The 25,231-nt window shown below is 36.9% G+C and overlaps 2 protein-coding genes across 4 annotated transcripts; one reads left to right on the top strand and one right to left on the bottom strand.

The window, feature by feature from the left end:
- Positions 1–891: 891 nt before the first annotated feature.
- Positions 892–20,181, bottom strand: LOC127444053 (spastin-like). Of its 2 annotated transcripts, XM_051703215.1 has the most exons (17): positions 19,690–20,181; positions 15,346–15,429; positions 12,533–12,616; positions 11,889–11,963; positions 10,728–10,885; positions 8,238–8,383; positions 8,044–8,137; positions 7,429–7,503; positions 7,277–7,348; positions 4,510–4,585; positions 4,085–4,176; positions 3,569–3,648; positions 3,442–3,484; positions 3,261–3,340; positions 3,072–3,142; positions 2,932–2,972; positions 892–2,342 (listed from the first exon to the last, which is right to left on the bottom strand). In XM_051703215.1, exons 1-17 carry the CDS (start codon positions 20,015–20,017, stop codon positions 2,217–2,219), a joined length of 1,725 nt encoding a protein of 574 aa, XP_051559175.1. In that variant the 5' UTR covers positions 20,018–20,181; the 3' UTR covers positions 892–2,216. The 2 variants fall into 2 exon arrangements, with proteins under 2 accessions (XP_051559175.1, XP_051559176.1); XM_051703216.1 differs by lacking the exon at positions 11,889–11,963.
- Positions 20,182–20,963: 782 nt separating this feature from the next.
- LOC127444061 (protein dpy-30 homolog) lies at positions 20,964–25,100 on the top strand. Of its 2 annotated transcripts, none has more exons than XM_051703227.1 (5): positions 20,964–21,012; positions 22,120–22,160; positions 22,244–22,291; positions 22,475–22,626; positions 24,787–25,100. In XM_051703227.1, exons 1-5 carry the CDS (start codon positions 20,985–20,987, stop codon positions 24,857–24,859), a joined length of 342 nt encoding a protein of 113 aa, XP_051559187.1. In that variant the 5' UTR covers positions 20,964–20,984; the 3' UTR covers positions 24,860–25,100. The 2 variants fall into 2 exon arrangements, with proteins under 2 accessions (XP_051559187.1, XP_051559188.1); XM_051703228.1 differs by lacking the exon at positions 20,964–21,012 and adding an exon at positions 21,356–21,735.
- The last annotated feature ends 131 nt before the right edge of the window (positions 25,101–25,231 follow it).

The raw sequence follows: 25,231 nt of genomic DNA, 5'->3' as shown, positions 1-25,231 counted from the left end.
GGATCTCTTGATACCAAGCGAAGGTCAGGTAGACCAAGAAAGATTTCAGTATCTAGCCTGCTCAGTGCATCCACGTGAGAGCTAACAAACTCATTGACTATTTATACACAGACACTAATTGCAATTTAAAAAGCCACAGGTGTGGGAAATTAACCTTTAATTGCCATTTAAACCTGTGTGTGTCACCTTGTGTGTCTGTAACAAGGCCAAACATTCAAGGGTATGTAAACTTTTGATCAGGGCCATTTGGGTGATTTCTGTTATCATTATGATTTTAAAAGGAGCCAAACAACTATGTTATAATAAATGGCTTCATATGATCACTATCCTTAAATAAAAGACAGTTATTTGCATGATCAGTCATATTTTCAAAATCAATGCCAACATTTCTTTTTTAATTTAATTAATTAATTTAATTAATTAATTTTTAATTTTTAATTTTCTTTATTTATCACACATTATACATTTGCACATATACAGTGAAATTCTTCTTTTTTTTTTTCACATATCCCAGCTAGGCTGGGGTCAGAGTGCAGGGTCAGCCATGATACGGCGCCCCTGGAGCAGATAGGGTCAAGGGCCTTGCTCAAGGGCCCAACAGTGGCATCTTGGCGGTGCTGGGGCTTGAACCCCCGACCTTCTGATCAGTAACCCAGAGCCTTAACCGCTGAGCTACCACTGCCCTGAAATTTCACAATTTCTGCCAGGGTATGCAAACTTTTGAGCACAACTGTAACTTCTCCTTTTGTACTCCACATAAATTACAATTTAAGGTTTTGGAATAAAAATGAACTTTTAGGTAAATGATTCCTTTAAGACTAGAATCAAAACATATAATGAAGGTTGTGCTGAATAAAGACACAGTACAGATATTCCCTTCAGGGAGAGTGATTTGGTTCTTGGTCTTTTATTTCAATTAATAATCAGGACTCCCCAGTTACTTGAGGGAGTATAAAATAATATTTATTTTTTAGTGAAAGAGAAAATTGTAAATAACATTAGTAAATAGTTTTTTTTTTTTTAAGAATGTGTAATCAATCACTTTACAAATTAATCAAATCATTACCTGATGTATCACTGCATACATTAAAAAAAAAAAAAAAAAAAAAAAAAATCGTTACATTACATTATCTTGATTTCAGTTTTATGAACAGTTCATTGATAACAGGTTTAGGGAGACATTCATACACAGTCTCAGCAGTTGATGCCCTCTAGTGGCTGTAAACGGGGGAAAACTCTAGAAGTCTGTTACTCCGAATATAAATGTAGTCTGCAGAGCTTCTGATCAAAATATACATTCAGTAAGCATTCATTAATCATCTATACGCATAACTCCAGACCCGTTATAAACCTTCACGGACGTAGCGCCATATTTATTTTTGGCGGGAATGAATTAAGTTGTGAGGGATAGTCTCTTTGATGGCACAGCTCCAATATTACGCCTAATTTTTTTTTTTTTTTTTACAAATAGTGTTCTCTGGCGTTTTTGTCTACTTAATGTTTTGAAAAGATGTTTTAACCAGCGTTTCGTCAGCCGTACGATCCACACGCATTTAAACAACAGTTCAACTAACTGAATAGTCTCGTTTTCATTTCCGTCTAAAATCAAATATGGCGCTGCTGTGAATAAGGGCTTTTTAACCTGGACTTTTGTGTAATAAGATTAATCCATTGCATTTCAAACAGTTTGCCATATTGAATGATCAAATAAAGACCTAAATTCTTTAGAATAATGGCAGTAAATCACATAGAGTAATTGGGTTGTTTGACTGGCTGTGTAAAGACAAAGCTACAAATGCACATCAGATACACGAATACACATGAACCAAACAAAAGCATCTGCATATAGCACACACAACACTTCAGACTGTTGTTCACAAATGCTTTATCTAGATCACAAATGAATCGGTGCAAAGTAAGGAAGGAGCTCAGTTTTGTAGAAAAGCACAGTTTAACAAAAAATGCAGGTAAGCGCCTCAAATCGTCATTTCATCATGCTTTTTTGTCCATATTGCTGTAGATCTTAATCTCTGGGTGTAATTAAATCAAAACTGTCACCCTGAGCTCCAAATGTCTCCACTGCAAAAGCAGAAGTATTGAAAAAGTTCAAATATAAACACCTTCCATGAGTTTCATTCCACATCTTGATTAAAAAGAATTGTTCACTTCCTTCAAATAGTTCTGCAGGACCATAAGATCACAAGTGCGTGTTGATGTCATACGGCCGTTGTGTCTCCATACTCTCTGTTCCAGCGTACGTACTGATCCAGTGTTTGAGGACTGACACTGTGCTTTATACGCTTCAGCGAATCAACAAAATCAGAGAAACGAATGTTCCTCATCTGTACAGGAGCCAGGAAAAAAAGAGATGTTCATAATGCAATACTAGTGAACTATCCTGTGCAGTATACCACTGCTATTTTACATTATGCAATAGAGTACAAATTATGTAGCAATAAACATCTATATTTGAATAGCCAGGTTTTAAACATAGTGAAGATTAATTTAAACAGAGTTCACCCACAAATTTCAAGATTTCAGAGCTGTGGTGGATTGATAGATTTTTAATGAATTACAATGTAAATTTCAGTCTGTTCCTTACACAAAGCTATCATATGGCTGCAGTAAACTTGATATATATATATATATATATATATATATATATATATATATATATATATAGCACACAAGCCATTTGAACTACTTTGAAGGTGCTTTTTGTCCTTGTTGTCACAATCCACTTCTGTTGTATGCCAGAGGGCAGCATGAACATTCTGCTTGCTAACTCCTTTTGTGTTCCACTTAAAAATATTATCAAATGAGTATCGAATGACACAAGAGTGGCTAAATGATGACAGAATCTTTATTTTTGGGTGAACTATCCCTTTAAGAAACAGGTAGATTAATCTTCAGATGTGAAAAATCCTCTACCTCTTTAGCTGACATGTTCCTCACTTGGTCAGGCCTCAGTTCTGTTTAGAGAAGGAAAACAGAACTTGATGTAATGACTAAATTTTCAGCTTAACATAGCAGTAGACCAAATGTCACATTTGTATTGGATACAAACACACCTCGTATGGGACCAAGAGCTGCGTCTTTGGCCAGTGAGGTCAGATCGCTGCCAGAGTAACCCTTAGTCATGCTAAAAAAAACACATCGTTACCGGCCTCATTCAAATTAAATGCAATATTAAACATCCAGCATTAATATTTATCATGCTCATTTGCATAAACATACATAATTATGACGCTGGCTTTTACCTGGCTAACTGACTCAGCTCTTTCTGAGTTAAAGGGTTGCCATGTTTACTGAGGAGGTTCATAAGCAGCTTTAAACGAGTCTGAAACACACATACACACAAACTGATTAGTGCCTGTATTCATGGTTAATTCATTGGCAAACCTAAACTACATTAATACATAATGCATGTGTATGCAGTACCTCCTCTGTAGGTAAAGCCACATAAATGCGTTTAGCAAATCGCCTGTAAACAAAAAACATATCACAATCCATTTAGAGAGTGTAGTTAGAGGGAACTATGAAGTGGCAGAGTAGAGGTCAGAGGTACCTGAGAACAGCCTCATCGAGCTCCTGAGGTCTGTTAGTGGCTCCCATTACTAGCACTCGATCATCTCCTCCTGACTGCACCTGACAACACACACACACACACACACAAACTATTGGCATAAAGTCTGGTTCACATTGCAACTTATTTTGGCCAAGACCACCCACTTAGAAAGCAGAAATAATGTAGACTACTTCCATTTTAAATCTTCTGACCAGTGTGCGACCAAGCACCGTTTGTCATGTGCTGTTTAGGGGCGGTTTTATCTTAAATAGTTAATATCAAAATAACAGACCAGCATGGAAAAAACTGATGTAATCAGGATTTATGTCCAAGTAATAAGCACTGAATATTTGAATACATTAATTTCCATGACTTTTCAAGTCATTACTGGATAAGGATTTTTAAGAATCATTAAAATACAAATCGATTCTGTAATGAATCATTTGGATCAATTTGTGAGCCAGTTTGACTGATTCACTAAAAAAGATCTGATGATTCTCAGTCCAGTCCACTTACTCCATCAAACTCGATGAGAAACTCTGTTTTGAGTCTTCTGCTGGCATCATGCTCCCCTTCTCTCCTCTCACACAGCAAACTGTCAATCTCATCTGCAGCAAAACTAACATTAATCACACATACAGAAACACACACGGGGGCAGTGGTAGCTCAGCGGTTAAGGCTCTGGGTTACTGATCAGAAGGTCGGGGGTTCAAGCCCCAGCACCGCCAAGATGCCACTGTTGGGCCCTTGAGCATGGCCCTTGACCCTATCTGCTCCAGGGGCGCCGTATCATGGCTGACCCTGCACTCTGACCCCAGCCTAGCTGGGATATGTGAAAAAGAAGAATTTCACTGTATATGTGCAAATGTATAATGTGTGATAAATAAAGAAAATTATTAATTATTATTGAAGCATGAATGAATCTGACTGACAGTTCTCACCGATGAAGATGATTGATGGCTGCAGTTCCCTAGCGACAGAAAATAGAGCTCGAACCAGTTTCTCACCCTCTCCCACCTGTACGCACACAAACCCATGCAGATATATGAATGAGTGCTTTACAGTGATTTTACCACATGTAAGGGATGTTTTTAGACAAGCAACAGTAAAATGATTAAAGACACCAATGTTCAAGTAGACAGACAAACTTTGTTGGTTTGCCAAAGCTTGTCTGAAAATGTAACTAGTTTTGATGTTTGATGTGTATACATACACTACTGAGGGACCAAAAGTAAGCCAGCCAGCCAACTAGATATACAGTATCTACAAACCGTCAGATAGATACAGAGAGAGACTTAAAGCAGATTAAAGGGTTTGTTTGTGTGTTTGTTTACATTTGAATGTTTTAACAGTTGGAGTTTGAATGAATGAACATTCCGTTTGCCCGTTTGAACATTCCGTTAATGTAAATCTTAAGGATTTTTTCTATTTATGATCATCCGCTGTTCAAAAACCGTAATTCCGATCAGTTAGAAAAGTCTTAGGGACAAGAGTCAGAACAGTCTGAAGGTCTGTGCCAAATTCGGTGTAGCTTGAAAGCTGTAAGAGAATCTAGACATTATAAAAAGAGTAATTGACTTCAGGAGTTGGAATATTCTCATAGCAAAATACATGTGCAAATATAAATAGGACTTATATTTATGCAACAGCGCTCTTTACTCATCTCACTCGCATAAAAACACAGATTATACAGGTATACTCCTCAGAATGCATCAACACTGTGGAAAGAACATAATGAAACAGTTATGCCAAATTAGGTAAATTAATGCTTTAACCGCATTCAGTATATTAATCTATAACAGCTGAAGGTGTGGGCATGAGACTGGTATAAATGTTTGTAGAACAGCAACAGCGCCGCCTACTGTACTGGGTGACATCGTTTTACTTTCTTTTTCTTTTATTACGCACTGTGTGTGTATAGACCTTTCGTCGGAAGTTCGTCTTGCAAAATCGTCACGGATTTGGTGTGAACATGCCTTTAGCACAGGCCAAACATTTGTCTCTCACAGGCCGGATGAGGCCTGCTGGCCGCCTATTGAGGAACCCTGATATAGTTTATTATAATTACAAGACACACAGCATAAGAAACTTCTGAAAAAAAAATCACAAAAAAGATAAAATAAAAGTTTTCATATTTTTCTGATTTGACAATCAGACAATGCAAATACAACGACTAAAGGTTTAAATGCAGGCATGAGTAACAAGATCTCCTTCAGTTCCATTCTGTGTCATTTGAGCAATCATTGAGTCTTTGTCATGTCCTTGGCGCTATCTCCTGGTGGCCATATGTAATGAGAATGAACGATCCTCTCTGCCCATATTTCCTTCCTCATGATACCATCTATTTTGTGAAGTGCACCAGTACCTCCTGCAGCAAAGCACCACCACAACATGATGCTGCCACCCCTATGCTTCACGGTTGGGATGGTGTTCTTCGGCTTGCAAGCCTCACCCTTTTTCCTCCAAACATAATGATGGTCATTATGGCTAAACAGTTAAATTCTTGTTTCATCAGACCAGAGGACATTTCTCCAAAAAGTAAGATCTTTGTCCCCATGTGCACTTGCAAACTGTAGTCTGGCTTTTTTATGGCGGTTTTGGAGCAGTGGTTTCTTCCTTGCTGAGCAGCCTTTCAGGTTATGTCGATATAGGACTGTTTTACTGTGGATATAGATACTTGTCTACTTGTTTCCTCCAGCATCTTCACAAGGTCCTTTGCTGTTGTTCTGGGATTGATTTTCACTTTTTGCACCAAACTATGTTCATCTCTAGGAGGCAGAATGCGCCTCCTTCCTCAGCGGTATGATGGCTGCATTGTCCCATGGTGTTTATACTCAAGTACTATTGTTTGTACAGGTGGACATGATACCTTCAGGTGTTTGGAAATTGCTCCCAAGGAGGAACCAGACTTGTGGAGGTCCACATTCTTTTCTCTGCAGTCTTGGCTAATTTCTTTTGATTTTCCCATGATGTCAAGCAAATAGGCTCTGAGTTTGAAGGTAGGCCTTAAAATACATCCACAGGTACACCTCCAATTCAGTACATCTCCTATCAGAAGTTAATTGTCTAAAGGCTTGACATCATTTTCTGGAATTTTCCACGCTGCTTAAAGGCACACTTAACTTAGTATATGTAAACTTCTGACCCACTTGATTTGTGATATAGTCAATTAAAAGTGAAACAATCTGTCTGTAAACAATTGCTGGAAAAATTACTTGTGTCATGCACAAAGTAGATGTACTAAACAACTTGCCAAAACTACAGTTTGCTAATATTAAATCTGTGGAGTGGTTAAAAAATTTGTTTTAATGACTTCAACCTATTTTATGTAAACGTCTGACTTCAACTGTAACTTTTATGTCAAAGATATATACTCTATAGCTATTACTCGATATATTTTTGTCTGTGAGTAAAAACAAACATATGACACATGGCTATTTGATCAGTTTGATGTTTTTACTGATTACTATAATGTGTACAATGCAAAATTATTAATAAATTATCAAAACGGAACACTTCTGATTTGTCTGCAAATTTCAAAGCATTGTGAAGTAGAGCTTTTAAGCTTTAAAACGATACCTATTTTGTTTTGGTCAAGACTATTTACATTTTGATAATTATTTTTTTCTCGGCAGACCCACCAATCCAAGCTTAAAGGGTTTAATACAATATCCTATAATAGTATATAATAATCTAAACATCACTCACATATTTTGAGGTGAGACTGGCAGCACTGATGTTGAAAAAGGTGGCGTTTGATTCCATCGCAACCGCTTTAGCCTGTGAGGAAATGGCAAAAATATAGTTCTGTTCTTATAATATCCAAATATTAATCTATAAAGAGTTATTTTGTATCTTACCAGCATGGTCTTCCCATTGCCAGGAGGGCCAAAGAGAAGGAGACCTCTTGCAGGAGCCCTGAGACCAGTAAACAGCTGGAGATAAAACATTTTTTTTTTTTTATTTAGAACATGTAACCTATGTAAATTATAAATCTCAAGATATACATGTAGTTTAAATATTGTGAGAGTGCAATTTGTTCTTTCAGATTTCTGGTTTTTATTTTTATAAATCTTTTTTTTTTTTTCACTGAAAATTCAATGAAAGACATACTATATTAACATATTAAATTACCATCAATTAAGGTGTTAAGGCCTAAATTTGGATAATCCAGAAGATTACATTCTTTACAAATGAAAAGTACTTTTTCTCATTTGACCATTTTTTTCTTTCTATGTGGAACTTGATGGATGCAAACCAAAAGATTACACATATAAAACAAATGATAAGTATGGCATCAGTGCAAACATACCTTCACAGTATGTAACAACTGAGTTAAAAACAAAAGATTTAAAATAGGATAAAACAAAGAGCTACAACTCTTAATTCTGATTGGATGAGCCCTACATCAATTTAATTCTGTATTAATGCGATAAGTTTCGCCGTTGCTCTGCAACTGTAGGCAACAGACAGACCTCTGGTCGTAGAGCAGGCAGGATGACGATTTCCTGCAGGGCCTGCTTTGCCAACTCCTGCCCTGCGATGTCCTCAAACCGCACTGAAGACCCACTAAAGCAACACACACAAATGCTTAAAATTAGAAAGTTTCCAAAGCTCCAGTTGTGCTTAAAAACAATGTATAATGACTACACGAGTGATCTGATGTTACCTGTCCACTATCTCATTGAGAATGAGGTTGGCCAGTTTGCTGTCCACATTTTTCAAGTTCTTGATGTCTCTTTTCTTCTGAGGTGATGCAGTGGGGGCGTGGCTGGCTTTACTGTTAGGTCTGTTTGCACCTCTTGCGGAGGGACCCTACAAAACAAACACACCCAAACATAAAGTTCCAGATCAGCTACATGGACACTTCCTGTCGAAGAGGGCAACAGTGTTGTAGTCAAGTCACTAGATCTCAAGTCCGAGTCGAGTCGCCAATAACTGCATACAAGTCTGAGTTACGAGTCCTTGTCTACGTCACAAAATAAGCAAAAAAAAAAAATCACAATTCTGTTGCCATTTTAAGTTTAAAGGCGCGCGCACACACACACACACACACACACACACATTCAGCCTTTCAAAGTGTATTGTACAAGAAACCATACACACAATAACAATACCATCTCTGTAGTTTTTGTTTTTCTTAATGTTACTTAAATGTTTGATATTGCTATTGCGCAAACGGTACATGGCATGACATGCATGTGGTCTCAAGCCATAATAGGGCAGAATGCAAAAGTTAACGGTTGTAACGAGTCCTCTCCTTCAAGTCAGAATGCACCCAATACTCGAGTCCAAGCCCAAGTCATTAGTGTTCAAGTCCGAGATGAGTCACGAGTCATCAATATCGCGACTCGAGTCAGACTCGAGTACTACAACACTGGTGGGCAATATAATGCATTATAAGTATCAACTAGTGCTGAGCATATAGCTAAAACAAAATATGGGACCCACTTTATATTAGGTGTCTTTAACTACTATGTACTTAAGCATTTGATACAATGTACTTCTGATGTACAAACATGTTGTTGCATTGTACTTACATTTAAAGTACCTGCATTTAATTACATCTGTAGCTACACTGTTAAACGTACCCCTAAACCTAATCCTACCCCAATCCTTACCCTAATCCCACCCCTAAATCTACCTGTACCTCAACCCTAGTAGCAGCAAATGCAAATCTTGTGAGAATTTAGCAGAACAACATGTAGTTACACAATAAATACATTGTATTATCTGTATTTTAAAGTTAGTACATAGTAGTTAAAAACACCTACTATAAAGTGGGAACAAATTATATTTTTCTTGATATTTTTCAGCCTTTGTTTTGACAATATTCATTATATTTCAATATTTAAGTATTTGCTCTATAATGGCATAAAAGTGATTTTGCAAGTAAAATACAGTAAAATTTGAGTTAAAATTACAGGGTATGTTTTCCACTTAATTATATTTGTTAATTGATACTTTTTAATTTTTTAACTTAAATCATATTGTTTAATTATCTTATTATTTATGTGCACCATTACATTATAAACAGCATTATACAACAGTTAGTTCCAGTCATCGAATCTGATTGGACGAGAGACGTTCCAAGAGCACTGATATCTCACACCATCAGAGCTCGGACATGTTACTGTTTGTATCACTCCGCATGTGTTCGTGCTGTTCTAAACTGAAGTGTAAAAGCAGCGCAGATGTGTGTCTTTTCAGTTTTGACTGTGACATTAAAGATTTTAGCTTTTAACAGTTGGTGACAAAAGACCTCATGACTGTGGCTGAATCACAGCCGTGCTGATATAGGGCCATACAGCACTCTTGCTTGTGTGATATTGCTTTAATAACCAGCAATATTTACCTACAAATATATGTTTATTACATTTTACAAATGCCACACTTCCATTTCTGAGACTTCCATTAACATTTTTTTTAAATGACGATGCAAATGAACCTTTGAACTGGTTCACTGAAATTTACAATTTGAAAAATGAATTCTTGGAAATGAATCAAGCTTACCAACTTTATCTGCATTATTATGGGCTTTAAATTAGAGACACTTGTAATACACTTAATAGTGCTCTCATGGTTACAAAAGAAGTCAAACTTGCAAAACTGTCCAACTTTAGTAGATATGAGAATTGTAAGGATTTTAACGATTCCGAATCCTCTTAACGATTCTGATTCTGATTCTTTAACGGTTCCATTGACAATTCTTTAAGTACTTTTGGGAAGGAATTATTTGTAAATAAGAAATGCAATTGTTATTGCATCTACTGCCCTCAGCAGCCTGTAGCCAAAAGATGTGATCATTTCAGATTTTGACGGAGCAGATATATCAAATCTGAGTATTTAAGTATGGTGTTACATCCGCATCGGTGACAAATTGCAAGTTCGGAAAGCGTTATCAGAACCAAAAGTCATGAAAATAATACGATTCCGGTACTTTTGAAAAATGGAACCGGTTCTGAACAAGAACCATACTCTTTAGGAACTTAATGGCCAAAAACAAAAGTGCATTAAAAACAGTACGATATTCATGATGTACTAGGATAATTTTATGTTGTGAACAAAATATCAAATATATCGTAAATATTTTAAATAAATCATCTGTCTTTTGTTACAATGTGCACCTGACCTGAAGTTTGGTCCCTACTGGACTAACCTTCTGATTGCTCTGTGGGCCGATCCTGCCAGTGTGACCGGTTGAAGGTGTGTGATGTAGGGAAGCTGCAGGGGCGCTGTGAGGTTTGGGTGGGTTTTTGGGTCGTAAATGGGGTTGACTTGAAGATGTGAGAGTCTTTTTAGAAACAGCTCCACTGCCTGCAATTACAAACACATATTGCACATATACACACACACAACAATCAATAAAGTTACTCTTTTCCATGCAGTAATCTCGTTATACATAAATAAAAGGCATTTCCCATGAAACAAAAGAACAATTTAAAGGGATCGTTCACCCAAAAATGAAAATTGTCTCATCATTTACTCACCCTCATGCCATCCCAGATGTGTATGACTTTCTTTATTCTGCTTAAAAAAAACTACGATTTTTAGAAGAATATTTCAGCTCTGTAGGTCCATACAATGCAAGTGAATGGTGACCAGAACTTTGAAGCTCCAAAAGCACATACAGGCAGCATAAAAGTAATCCATACATCTCCATTGGTTTAATATATGTCTTCTGAAGTGATGCAGTCACTTTGGGTAAGAATATTACTATAAATCTCAGCCTTTAAACATCCTTCCTAAGCTCTCGTCTCTTCTAAGAGTTCTTTTGCTTTTGTCAATTTGCACACTTTGTGCAGATCGCCACCTACTGGGCAGGGAGGAGAATTTATAGTTAAAAAGGACTTAAATATTGATCTGTTTCTCACCCACACCTATCATATCACTTCTGAAGGCATGGATTTAACCACTGGAGTCATATTTTTATGCTGCATATTTGTGCTTTTTGGAGCTTAAAAGTTCACTTGCATTATATGGAACTACAGAGCTGAGATATTCTTATAAAAATCTTCATTTGTGTTCACCAGAAGAAAGAAAGTCACACATCTGGGATGGCATGAGGGTGAGTAAATGATGAGAGAATTTTTATTTTTGGGTGATATGAGGGAACAAATCTCAGTAAAAACGGTTCATTCTCACGTGACATGCAAAGCGGGCGTCTTAAAGACACATCAGCAAATACAAAACGTCTAATTTTTACATTTAATTCTATGGGTCAGAGAAAGGGTGGAATACCAAAAAACTAAATTAAGACTTTTTTGGGTGCAAAAAAACTTCCCAGAATCCTCTGATCCACCCCAGATGAAACACCCACCTGGCCGCAGATTCCCATTGGAGAAAGACATTCCAGCGGGGTCAGAGCTGCCCTCTGCTGGTGGCACCAGTTTAGCTTTTGCGAGAGGGAAAGGACATTTACAGAGAAACCAAGAAAACCAGAAGAAATCAAAAAGCAGATGAGCAGGGATATTAGAAGATGAATCTCACAAAGAACATGCCAAACATTTCACCCCCAAATCAAAGCAGAATAGTTTTGATTCAAAACAACAAATGCAAAGTATGGAGAGAGGAATGTTAAGATAAGAATACTGCATGTTGCACGTTGCGTAGTTGATCCAATAAAGGTGTAATTTTTAGGAGCCCAATAGCAACATCCTGGCAACCGCCTAAAACAACCAAGCATCATGGGAGCAATTTTGCATGTGCAATCACCACTCACACTTTATTTTGAAAATGTAAAAATCTAGTTATTTTACCAGTTCTGTTTAGTGTCTCTAGAGGTGCAGAAATTACACACTTAACCATTAAATGCTAAAAACTGACTTGAACAGCAGAGAAAGCAAGCCTTTCCACACTAAAATAAAACCCCAGACTGAAGCACAACCAATTTACAATGAGATTATTTTAGTTAATGTATTAGATTTTTCCAGATGTCCTCCTGAACTCACTGTATCTGCTTACCCAGAAGTGCCAGTCGGTCTTTGGCCATGTTGAGGTTGCTGATCATTTTGTCCTGAAGTCGTCTGGCTCTGTCAGCCTTCTCACCTAAAAACAGACAGATGAAGACCTTTTACCAAGTTCTACAGAAGCTTCTTCATCTAGCTTTAAAGTCAACATGAAACCCTGTTCACAACCCATTTTACTTCTGCAAGATGACGGATTTCTGGATCGCAACAGTGTTGGGTGTAATCTGATTACAAAGTAATTAGTTACTGTAATCTAATAACTTTTTCATTCAAAAGTAGTGTAAATTCTTGTAATCAGATTACAGTTCTTAGTACATTACTTGGGTTACACATATTTCTCAAATAATACAATGTAGACTGCATTTAAAACATGAATTATGTTCATATGTACATCTGTTTGCATGGAGAACGTGTTGGGTTGAATGCATGACTTGTATGCGACAATAAATTAGTTGAGCAGAAAAACAAACTTTTCTGTGAAAAGTTCAAAGTAAGGTGATTACTTCTTCAATGAAGTAATGAGTATAGTAATCTGAATTTTTTTTAGAGAATTAGCAAATTGTAATGGATTACTTTTACTGAGTAATTTACTCAACACTGATCACTGATCACTGATTGTAGTGTGTTACACCAGAATGAAGACAAGTGGTTTTGCCAAATGTTATTACTAGGGCTGTCAATTGATTACAAATTTTAATCAAATTAACTACAAGGTATATCGATTAATTAATCGCAATTAATCACATGCATAAATATTTGCTGAGAAAGCCCCTCAAATAACAATAATTAAATATATGATAAAATAATTTTGCCTTGCCTATATGATTAAATAAGTATAAATAGTTATATTTAAATAATTATAAAGAAAAATAATAATATAAAAAAATATATACATAATAAAAAATAATACAGATTATTAAAATGCATTAAATTATTTAGGCACACAAGTAAAGCATTAAAAAATACAAAAAGTGGCTTTAGAATGCAAAATATTGTTTATTTGCATATTATTGAACATAAGCCTATCATTGGCTGACAGTTCACAGCAATCCATTTTGCAACTGAATTCGTCAATCAGTCCAAGATTTATTATAAGGGCTTGGCTAAGGATGCGTCAATGTACACCTGCGTCATAAATATAAAGTTTTTAGGTCGCTATGTCAAATTAAACGAAGTTTGAAACTTCTAAAAACCTGTCTTGAGATCCCTGCGTTCAGATATGCGCTTCATCGAGCTGTGTTTGAATATGCAACTGGAGTTTCGCTTACTGCCCCCTGGAGAAAACAGGTGGTACTCCAAACTTGAATTGCTCAGATGGAAGGAATCTTCCTTATTGCGGTCCGGGGACATGATTAATTGCGTGAATTTTTTTTAAAGCGTAATTTTTTTTATATAATTAATTGCACTGAATTAACGTGTTAAATCAACAGCCCTACTTATTACATACTTGGGTCTTTAGCAACCCGGGACATATATCCTTCACAAAGCCAATATAGTGTAACATTTTCAACACATTTTCAAGACAATTAGAAAATAATAGAAAAGAATATATTCTGATCTATTTATGTTTTTTTTTTTCATATATCAAAGAGATGATGCAACAAATATAGAACAGGATTCATAACTTCCACAATGAAATTTCATGAGACTCAACTGGATGTCAAACACATATTGAGCTACACAGAACACATCATTTACACATTTGTGTTTTCTCAGGCAATTTAAATAGACACACAACTTCCATAATTTCACTAGTACACCCAAATGGCAATAACCATATCATACTGTTCATGTGTTACACTTGCTATAATTTACTTCCACATTGATTGTTCGGCAAATACCAATGTCAAATGTATATCAAGTCAATTTCTGACACATCAGCGCCACATTGAGTATAAAACAGCATGTATAATATGTATGTGTACACGCATGTGGAATACTGATAATTCGCCACCGTTGCACAGAAAATTTACATGATAAAGTAGAAATTTGTTTAATAAAGTACTCATTTGTCTTGTAATAAACAAAGATATATATATATCATGTGATAGTAATCCTATATAGATATGAAATAATCATGAAAATTTGATTTATGGAAGCATAAAAAAAAAGTGACACTAATACATATCTCGGGTCTTTATTGACCCTATACACTCGTTTATAAAAAATATATATTTTTTGAAATTTTGCCCTTTTTTTTTTTGTTACACTATTCAGAAGAGATAGGTTGAGGAATACTAAAAAAATGAATGAGGTACAGGGGGTGGAATGAGGTCCCAGGTCACTGAAGACCAATTTTCAATTTTCAAGCCAAGAGACAATTTTGATATCATGTTAATTTACATTTAAATTTATGTATTTGGCAGACACTTATCCTTTATCCAAAGCGACTTACAGTGCACTTATTACAGGGACAATACTCCCGGAGCAACCTAGAGTTAAGTGCCTTGCTCAAGGACACAATAGTGATGGCTGTTGGGATCGAACCAGCAACCTTCTGATTACCAGTTATGTGCTTTAGCCCACTACGCCACCACCACTTTTATAACTACAATTACAACCAATACTACAAATCCTGTACAAAAATCTCTTGCAATCACTGTTTTTGAAAACATTTGAAATAGTTTAAACCATAAATAGTATAACGCTGAATTGAAGCATTAATAGCAGATTCAATGCAGTCTTGAAATAAACGGTTAACTAATTAACCACACTCACACTAGGAACATTTAATTACTAGAGTAATTAAAACACATTACATAGTTTGTTTATACCCTAATGGAAATCAATATGAGTGAATAAGCTCACCAGTGCCAGTGACCTGGATACGGATGCCCTTTTCCAGCTCAGTGATGCCTTTTCTGTACCACTGCACTGCCTGATCCTTATCACCTATAACATTACATACAGGTTAGACACAATAAACACTCATTTTCCATCCTGTATGGATTATAAATACAGAATGTTATTGATGAAATCCTAAACCAGCACACCAGGGTTTCAAAGTATCAATGTAAATTACACAATCAAAGATTGGCCTTTTTGTTCCCCAAAAAATATATTATTTTATTGATGACACTATTTTAAAACTCTAAAATATTGGCCAGCTTTCTGACAATAGGCCTTCATGTTGGAAAAGACACTTTTTTTTTTTTAATTTAGAATGCCCAATTCCCAATAAGACCTAGTGGTGGCATAGTGGCACAGTGACTCGCCTTAATCGGGGTGGCGAAGGACGGATCTCAGTTGCCTCTGTGTCCGAGACTGTCAATCCGTGCATCTTATCATGTGGCTTGTTGAGTGCGTTACCGCGGAGATGTAGCACGTGTGGAGGCCCACGCTATTCTCCACGGCATCCACGCACAACACACCACGTGCCCCACCGAGAGCGAGAACCACATTATAGCGACCACGAGGAGGTTACCCCATGTGACTCTATCCTCCCTAGCAACCGGGCCAATTTGGTTGCTTAGCAGACCTGGCTGAAGTCACTCAGCACGCCCTGGATTCGAACTCGTGGTCAGCGTCAATACTCACTGAGCTACCCAGGCCCCCTAGAAAAGACACTCTTAAAATAAAACCGTACATGCTAAAAGTCATGCATGGTCCAACCATATGCCCCAGGGCAACATAAAACAGAGAATCAGTTGATGAATGTATTGAACAGAGTTCCTTGTTCACTGATACACCATCTACGCAATGACATTACAAAGTGAAAAACAACATAATCTTGTGATATGACAAAGTTAATCTAATAAAAACATGTCTAGGTCACATACAGCAACAATTTTAGGAAAAGGAACAGTCATTTTAAAAACATAAAGATTTTTCAGCATTCTGACAAGATTTTTTTCGTAACAATTAAGCATGAACCAATACTCATTAGTAATATAATAACAATATTAATATTCTATTTGAATTATAAAGGTATATATTCATTATTGTAAAAATTGTTGTAATCCTTTAATTTATGCTCATTTTTGAGTTTTTTCCCATTATTGCTATTGATTATTATCATTAAATGCTCATCACAGTAATATAGTATTTTTATGTGTAATACAGTAAAAACAAATAATTGTAATAAAATTATTTATTTAAAGGGGTCATGAAATGGAGAATCAATTTTACCTCGATATTTAGACATATAAGAGGTAACTGTACTATAAAAACATACTGTAAATTTCAGAAGGCATGTGTGTCTATGTGTCCTTATGTTTTATGTTGTTTTAAGTTCATTTATATCATTAAACTTTATGTCAACTGTTCAGCCGGTTCCCACCTCCTCCTTTTAACTGTTACAGTCTCGTTTTGAAATCTGTCTGTTCATGACGTCATCGACACATTGCTCATTTGTATTTACACATCCCACAACATGCGTCATTGCACCCTTGGCCCCGCCCACTGACGCGCAGTTCAAGTCAAGAGAGCAAGCCTTGTGTGGCTAACTATTCCTAACAACACCTACGGGGACCCATCTGGACTATTTTGAACTAATTTATATATAAACATGAACTACACAGACTCTTTGACCATTGTTATGTATCTTGCCGCTTTTAAAAAACGCGGTGTTAAGTTACAACTCTGAAAGGGAGAAGCAGTTCTCTCATTCAGCTGCTGCCTCTAGTTTATTTGATCAAAAAAGCATCATGGATGTGTTCTTTCACTCATCTGCGCTATTTTTAATTGTTGGTGTATGTAAACATAGGACGTCTTTGACAATGGACGTCTTTGAGCGTTTCGGGCGACGTGCACCTCAGTGCGCCTACAGTATGTGTATGCATATTTTCACCGCTCTGGACTATGTGTGTTCATTTTTTGTGGCTCATGTCAGCATGGATTGCTTGTGAACCATCAAAATTCGATTCAAGCTTTGCAAAGGAGCTGTTATTGAAGGATGGGGCAGTTAAAAACGCAAGCAAATCGTTTCATTCATGAATATCTCAAATGTCATGACCGTTTGATAGTTTATGGTGTTTTAACAGTATTAACAGTTGTGCTTGAGATGAACAGTTTAATACATTCAGATGCAATGTGTTGGATGTGCGTTATGTGTAAACCCTACAATTTTGTTTTATAATGTTGAGGTCCATTTAATTCTCTTCCGATTGAGCTGAATTTAGGGGCTGTATGATGTTAGCCAATCATGGTGGAAAATGATCATACATTACTAAACTGTGACTGTTTTGGTGCAAAAAAAAAACTTTTATAACATTATCATTAGACCTCAGGGAAGATAATAAAATTATAATAAAAAAAATAGCACTTCATGACACCTTTAAATCTGCATAATTAAATGTCAGTACAACAACTGATGTATAAATATTTTACGATTTAAATAATAAATAACCATAATGGGGGTAAAATTGGCTTTGTTGTCTTAATGCTAAAAATTATTATTTACTTTTTTATTTGATTTTGGAGTGAAATATGACCAGGCCATATTCTTGACAGGTTGTCAGGTGAAATTTTACCCGACAACTGCTGCCTAATGTCTGTTGCCTTAATTGTCATCAGCATATGCAATGATACAAAAATATGATAACACAAATGCAAAACTGAGGCAGATCCTTTCGTAGCAGAGTGAGGTCCACATTTTCCATCAGACTGCTGATGTGGGCAATCCCTGACATCCTGAATCAGGCCTCTCCACTCTACTGATCCCAGGGATCACACAATCAGGGCTTTAACTGATCACAGGACAGCTTTGAGACAGGGTTTATAAAGGCTGAGGTCCAAGATCTGATCACAGGTCAGATCATCATCTTAGAGAATTCTGGCTGATCTGCCAAGAGTCAAAGCTCTTTTAACATTAAAGACCATGACTATCAAGTCTTCACAAGAGAATCCAACTTGACATGGTTTCTATCTGGTCGAAGCAGCTAGAGGGGCTCAGGTCAACCTGGTTAGGTGGTGGTGGTAAGCTGTTTGGGACACAGGTGAGTTGGTAAAACTCTGCTGAACCTGGTCATTCACAAACATTGCCGCTTAGCTCAGATCTTCCAGAACAGATGAAGTGAAAATAAAAACAACCCAAACTGAAACATCTAGGACGTTTTATAGTGCTGTAATGATGTATATTTTCTATTTATCCAGATACCTACAAAACCTTACAAAAAAGTACTATGACAGTCCCATGGTACAGTAACAGATGACAATACCATGATACTGAATGATTACTATATTCATATACCATAATATTTACACTGGGGTTTGACTGATTTTTTTTTACATATATTTTTTCACACTTTTCTACCTTATCAGTTTATCGGCACCTAATAAATGTAATTATTATTAATAGTATAGTAGTAGTAGTAGTAGTAGTATTAAAGCATTCATATTGCTTGTTGTTTTTATTGTTGCAATCTAATGATTATTAATTTATTGTTATCAACAAGCAGAAATCAAAAATAATTTAAATATCGGTTCTGCTTATCGATTGCTCGACACCAAAAAATTTAGATAATCGGTATTGTTGTCATCGTCAACAACAAGTTTTTCGTGGTCCTTCAAAGAATACTATGGTCCAGATGGCTTAGGCCTACTAGTTTGACCGATTTTTTCAACCGATATTCACACTTCTCTACATAATCGGTTTATCGGTACCTAATACATTTAATTATTATTATTAAAACATTCACAATGCACTTTCTTTTATTGTTGTAGTCTAACCATAGCCCTCAATAATGAATTAATATATTCATATACCATAGTGTACACATTAGAGTTTGACCGATTTATTGTACCGATATTAACACTTTTCTATCTAATCGTTTTATCTGTACCTAATACTACATTTATTTATATGATTAAAACATTGACAATGTATTTTTTTTTTTTTTTTTTTTTTTTTTTATTATTTATTGATTTTATTATTATTGCTGTAAGGCAGGCTAATTATTCTATTATGGTCAAAAAGCAGAAATGAAACATAAATATCGGTTCTGCCTATCGATTACTGGACACAAAATAGGTATCATTATCGCCGTACAAAACAACATTTTACATGGTACTTTGAAGTTGGTTACTATCACGGTACATATCAAATAAAATAAAAACATTGAAGTACCACAGTATTTTCTTGGCACTTTTAGTTAACAGAGTCTAACTGAACTTCACACAGTTCACAATCAAGGCAGTAATAAAGGCTGATACCCTTGTCATCCTCATCGATCTGCAGAGCCACAGAGATGAACTCAAACGCCTGTTTGTGATAGTTTCGGATCTGCTCTCCGGTGTCATCGCAGCCTTCGGAACCGACATCTTTAGCTCGGGCCGCCATGCTTCGGCGGATCGGCTGGTACAGCCACACGAGGAGGAGGAGGGGAGCCCGCAGCAGGGACACCGGGAGCCGGTACACGGTTCGGATAAGAGAGCGCAGCTGGTCCAGTGGAGCGCAGCCGGTTCGGTTAGACACCTGTCCGCAGGTGTGTCCTCCCGTACGCACTGATCCTCTGTGTCTCGCTCCGTCCCCAGAACTCATTCACCCGATTCGGGCTATCCATACCATAACGGACCAAATGTTTGTTAAAGAAAAGTTTTATTTCTTGGTGATGTCGGTTCTCCGGTTCTTCAGTTTGTTGTCGTTAACAGCGATTGCGGAAGTCGCCGTGTTTTTTTTGTTTTTTTTTGGTGAATACGGTCTCATGCTAATGACGTAGGACTGAGCGCTCTGGGCGACAAATTATGTCGTATGTGAAGTTTTATTATTATTTATTTATTTATTTATTTTTATTAATTTTTCAAGAAACATACATACATTTATAGTACATACTGGGGGATGCAAAACAGATCTTCACATTTTGCATGCAAATATTAGTGTTAAAAAATGTCTTAGTTACAATATGCCCGACAACACCTTGACACGCCTCACAGCTTCTGGCACACTGTAATTTGGAGTGAGGAGACCAAAATAGAGCTTTATGGTCACAACCATAAGTGCTATGTTTGGAGAGGGGTCAACAAGTATTGTGCTCCTTGAAACAACCACACCGTCTTTTTTTCTTTTTTCTCTCTTCAAAAATTAATTTATAATTTGGAAGAGAAAAAAAATATATATTTTTTTTTGTTTGTTTGTTTTGTTTTGTTTTTTTGTTTTTTTTTTTGAAGAGAGAAAAAAACATTTAGGAAGAGAGAAAAAAATGTAAGACTTAGGCTCAGGAAGGAACTGAGACACTATTTTTATTTTTGTTTTTATTTTTATTTTTTTCAACTTTATTTTTGATTTTTGATTTATTTTTTTCACCTTGCGGTTCAGGGCTTCCGTATGTAAATATTCCAAGATTTAAAAATATTTATTTAGAAAAACAAAATGAGGAAATAAAATAAGAAAAATAAGGCAATAAAATTGAATAAATTCAAAGTCTCTCTAGCGAGTCAACTGGTGGCCATCTTTGGACGCTCTCGGGAGGTTATTTCCAGTCACGAAAGTGCAGCTCTTATCTACTTGAATGGGGAAAGACCAAAATCTCCAAAACGGTTGGTCAAAATTACGATTCAAATCAGCAGTAAAATCTGACAACACTGGTGTCATGAATTATGCTTGTTTACCTCGCATTACGCTAAAAAAAATAATTTAAATTTAAAATTTAAACGCAATTTTCCCGGCTTCTATAGCTAATGCGCATGCGTGTTCTCGAGTTGATTGACAGGCGATATCTGTATCTAAAAGGCGATTGGCTCTTTTACCTGTAAGGCGGGACTTCCTGTCTTCATCCTTCCTTACTGACCGTTTGGCGTTCCAATTTCTCCCATTCATTTTAATAGAAGTGGTCCATCTCTGCTAAATAGGGGGCGCTCTACGGCTCAGAAAGTCGAATCCTCATGGTGTTTTTGTCTTACTGGAAACATTTTTACAATATAAAGTCATATGTTTCGTTTATTTTTTTTTTTTATACAGGTCCATTTAAGAAATGCTACATGACTGTACTGTGCTCTCATGCTTAGGTATGCTCTTAGGAATTCTAAGTATTGTACTTTTATACTTCCGACAACTTCGTCATTTTGCCCAGATTAGAAGGTTACTAAGGAGATAAACCTGCTATGATACTGGGCTGATCAACACGCAGTTCAGTAGAATTATTATCAGCATCAGGCCTATTTGAGACAACTCACTGTTCATGCGAATATGATTCTAGCGCGGCTCTTTTGCGCATGCGCTACGTCAACTGCGTAGAAACCAACAACAAACTATGGCAGATGGTGAGTGATTTCTCTCACCTTTGTGCTGTATTTTACATTCAGAGATTGTGCAGAGATAGCACTTGTATTACTTTAAGACCTCATTCGTGATCATATTCCGTATTGAGTTTTATAGCTTTTGAGATGCATCTGAATAATGAAATTATTGCAGTATGGCCCATTGAATCCCGACATTGACTGCAGCAAGATCTGTGGACTCATACTTGTTGACTTTATATGCACAAATGCACGACTTATGTGTAATATAGTGGTGTTTATGGGTCCATAACCTGGTGAAGAACTTACCATGGTTAATACCATGGTACTTTATGATTTCCATATTGATAGTATTGCCATGGTACTCTTGTAAGAGTGACTTTTTCACATTTTAATATCTGATCACAGAGCACACTGATGCTGAGCAGAGCATGGAAGGACACACTCCTGTAAGTAACACTGTTTCATTAAGTCGTATTTTTGTTGGTTTGGTTTATCAGTTGTTATTATTGTGCTTCTTGTTCATTTTTAGATCTCAGAAAATCCTCATGCAGAATACGGCCTCACTGAAAACATTCAGGTAGAACATCAGTGGAAGTTTGGTTTTAACATGCATAACATCTAAGATCAGTGAACTATAAAATGCCAAACGCTGGAAAGTCTGTCTTGAAGATTGCATTTAAAACTGGGAATTATGCAGTGTGAATGAGGCTTAACTTCTATGATTGTGTTGAACTTATACGCTTGCATTCTGTCTCTCCAGAGAATAGTTGAAAATGAGAAAACGACTGCAGAGAAAGTCAGCAAACAGAAGGTGGACCCCCAGACCCTGCAGACCCTCCCGACACGAGCGTATCTGGACCAGACTGTGGTTCCGATCCTCCTGCAGGGCTTGTCGGTTCTTGCCAAGGAAAGGTCTGCACGAGCCTATAAGTTCTTTCCAAACATAAGGGACTAGTTTGTAAACATTTTTATCTTTTAAACCTTTTCTTTACTTTAAAAAAGCTGTACCAACCCCCATTCAAAATTGCAAGCGAAACGTTGCATAGCCCACGGTTAAAAGTGGCCTTAACCTGAAGTTAAAAAAGACGTTAACCCGTGGTTAAGTTGCACTGATAAAAAAAAAAAAAAAAAAAAAATGATTAGTTGACTCAACAACCATAACATTAGAAAATAAATAGCTTCTACTCCGAAACGTACATATTTATAACATTCTTAGCTTTACTTAATTTGCATTAATGTGTACAACACAAAATATTAATTTATAATGTTAACTTAAGCCCAAAGTATACTTTGGTCAGACGCGGACGCTCAGGATGCGTGACAAATCTCGTCATTAGCAGAGTGCTCGAGCACTGAATCCGTGCAGCCTGATTTTCCTAACCGTGCATGCACCAATTGCCTGTGTATGCGCGCACAGTTATATGGAGTATACTTTGACTGGCTCACGTTCTACTGGACGCAGCTGCTGAGCGCTCACGTCAAACTAGAAGTAGACCAGCGCTTTAGAGTGATACATGAAGTAAAAGAATAGTAGTGAGCTCCTTGAACTTCTTTGGCTTACAAATCCATAAAATTAAGATTTTAAGTACTACTAACTCGAAACGATCAAGTACAGAACTGAGTTTGTGGTCAATACCCAGTTTTATCTGCACTTCTGTGGGGATTCAAGTGTTTATCAATTTTCTTTTGAGCCAATTAAATTAGGTAGAAACAAAGCACCTGCCTAATTTAAGTAGAAACAAAGTGCTATTAGTTGTTCAAACTGATTAAGTAAATAAAGTTGAATGAACTGATACTTTTGTGTATATCTAACAAAGGTTTTCTAGTTATGCTGAGATAAAATGACCATAAGCTCAATTTACTTTAAAAACGTGATGCAAAAGTGCTACATATATATTTTAAGTAAATCAAACACATCTTTTTTTTTTTCTCTCTCTCTCTCATCAACAAGGCGTTTCCGTCCACAGAACTGCCGCTCACTGGATGTTTTTTGTTTTTGCCGACATTCGGAGTAAACTCTAGAGACTGCTGTGTGTGAAAATCCCAGGAGATCAACAGTTACGGAAATACTCAAACCAGCACAATCATGCCACAGTCCAAATCACTGAGATCACATTTTTTCCCCATTCTGATGGTTGATGTGAAAGAAAAAAAATTTCTTTTTCGGAATGCCCAATTCTCAATGCATTCTAAGTCCTCGTGGTCGCATAGTGATTCGCCTCAATCCGGGTGGCAGAGGACGAATCTCAGTTGCCTCCGCATCTGAGACCGTCAGTCTGCGTATCTTATCACGTGGTTTGTTGAGCACGTTACCGCGGAGACATAGCGCGTGTGGAGGCCCACGCTATTCTCCGCGGCATCCACGCACAACTCACCACGCATCCCACCGAGAGCAAGAACCACATTATAGCGACCACGAGGAGGTTAACCCAATGTGACTCTACCCACCCCTGCAACCGGGACAATTTGTTGCTTAGGAAGCTTGGCTGGAATCACTCAGCACACCCTGGGTTTGAACTCGCGACTCCAGGGGTGGTAGTCAGCGTCAGTACTCACTGAGCTACCCAGGCCCCCGGTTGATGTGAACATTAACTGAAGCTCCTGACCCGTATCTGCATGGTTTTATGCACTGCACTGCTGCCACACGATTGGCTGATTAGATAAACGCATGGATGATTGTTGGTGCCAGATGGGCTGGTTTGAGAATTTCTGTAACTGCTGATCTCCTGGGATTTTCACACATAACAGTCTCTAGAGTTTACTCAGAATGGTGCCAAAAACAAAAAACATCCAGTGGCCAGACTGGTTTGAACTGACAAAGTCTATGGTAACTCAGATAACCGCTCTGTACAATTGTAGTGAGAAAAATATCTATTCTGAGATGCGGGTTGGCGCTGTTTTGGCCGCACAAGGGGGACCTACACAATATTAGGCTGGTGGTTTTAATGTTGTGGCTGATCGGTGTCTATTTTATGTGTCTGAAAAGCTTCTTATTGCACCTTTTGTACAAAGTTCCACATCCCTCAGTCAATAAAAACCCTGCCTCTAATTTTGCTATCTGTCTTTCCTCAGGCCTCCAAATCCCATAGAGTTTTTAGCGGCATTCTTACTGAAGAACAAGTCTCAGTTTGAGGAGCGGAATTAAAGACACAGCGTGGAAAAACTGCAGCGGAACACTTGTAGAGTTTTGTTTTGTTTTGTTGTTGTGAATTTAAATTTAATGGTGTCACACTCTTCACATTGCTTGTTTGCCAATGTTAACTGTAGTTTTTTAAGCTCAAATAAACATGTTCAAGCAGAGATGTATGTTTTAATGGGTAATTAACAGATTGTTTGCAAGTTAAAACTTAAAAAAAAAAAAAAAAAAAAAATCACAAACTTCAATCACAGACGTGGTTTGGCTGATAGTGCTCTGATGCTTATGTGCCAGTGACCTGACTTCGAATCTGGCTCGGGTCATGTATAATAATAATAAAACAATTTAATAGATACATGATACAAGACAAAAATTCCTTCA

This window comes from Myxocyprinus asiaticus, chromosome 7 (genome assembly GCF_019703515.2).
Source record: "Myxocyprinus asiaticus isolate MX2 ecotype Aquarium Trade chromosome 7, UBuf_Myxa_2, whole genome shotgun sequence".
NCBI lineage: Eukaryota > Metazoa > Chordata > Actinopteri > Cypriniformes > Catostomidae > Myxocyprinus > Myxocyprinus asiaticus.
Note: the sequence above shows the minus strand (reverse complement) of the source record. Positions and strands in the feature narration are given on the sequence as shown.

What these genes read in the sequence shown, in the direction of transcription:
- LOC127444053 (XM_051703215.1), bottom strand. Translation starts at nt 20,017, where the DNA reads ATGAGTTCTGGGGACGGAGCGAGACACAGAGGATCAGTGCGTACGGGA. An exon ending in TGCCTGCTCTACGACCAGAG is followed by an intron (nt 7,504 to 8,043) that starts GTCTGTCTGTTG and finishes TTTTATCTCCAG; the next exon opens with CTGTTTACTGGTCTCAGGGC. An exon ending in CTCGATGAGGCTGTTCTCAG is followed by an intron (nt 3,485 to 3,568) that starts GTACCTCTGACC and finishes TTTTGTTTACAG; the next exon opens with GCGATTTGCTAAACGCATTT.
- LOC127444061 (XM_051703227.1), top strand. Translation starts at nt 20,985, where the DNA reads ATGGGGAAAGACCAAAATCTCCAAAACG. An exon ending in AGACCAAAATCTCCAAAACG is followed by an intron (nt 21,013 to 22,119) that starts GTTGGTCAAAAT and finishes ATCTGATCACAG; the next exon opens with AGCACACTGATGCTGAGCAG. An exon ending in TCGGTTCTTGCCAAGGAAAG is followed by an intron (nt 22,627 to 24,786) that starts GTCTGCACGAGC and finishes GTCTTTCCTCAG; the next exon opens with GCCTCCAAATCCCATAGAGT.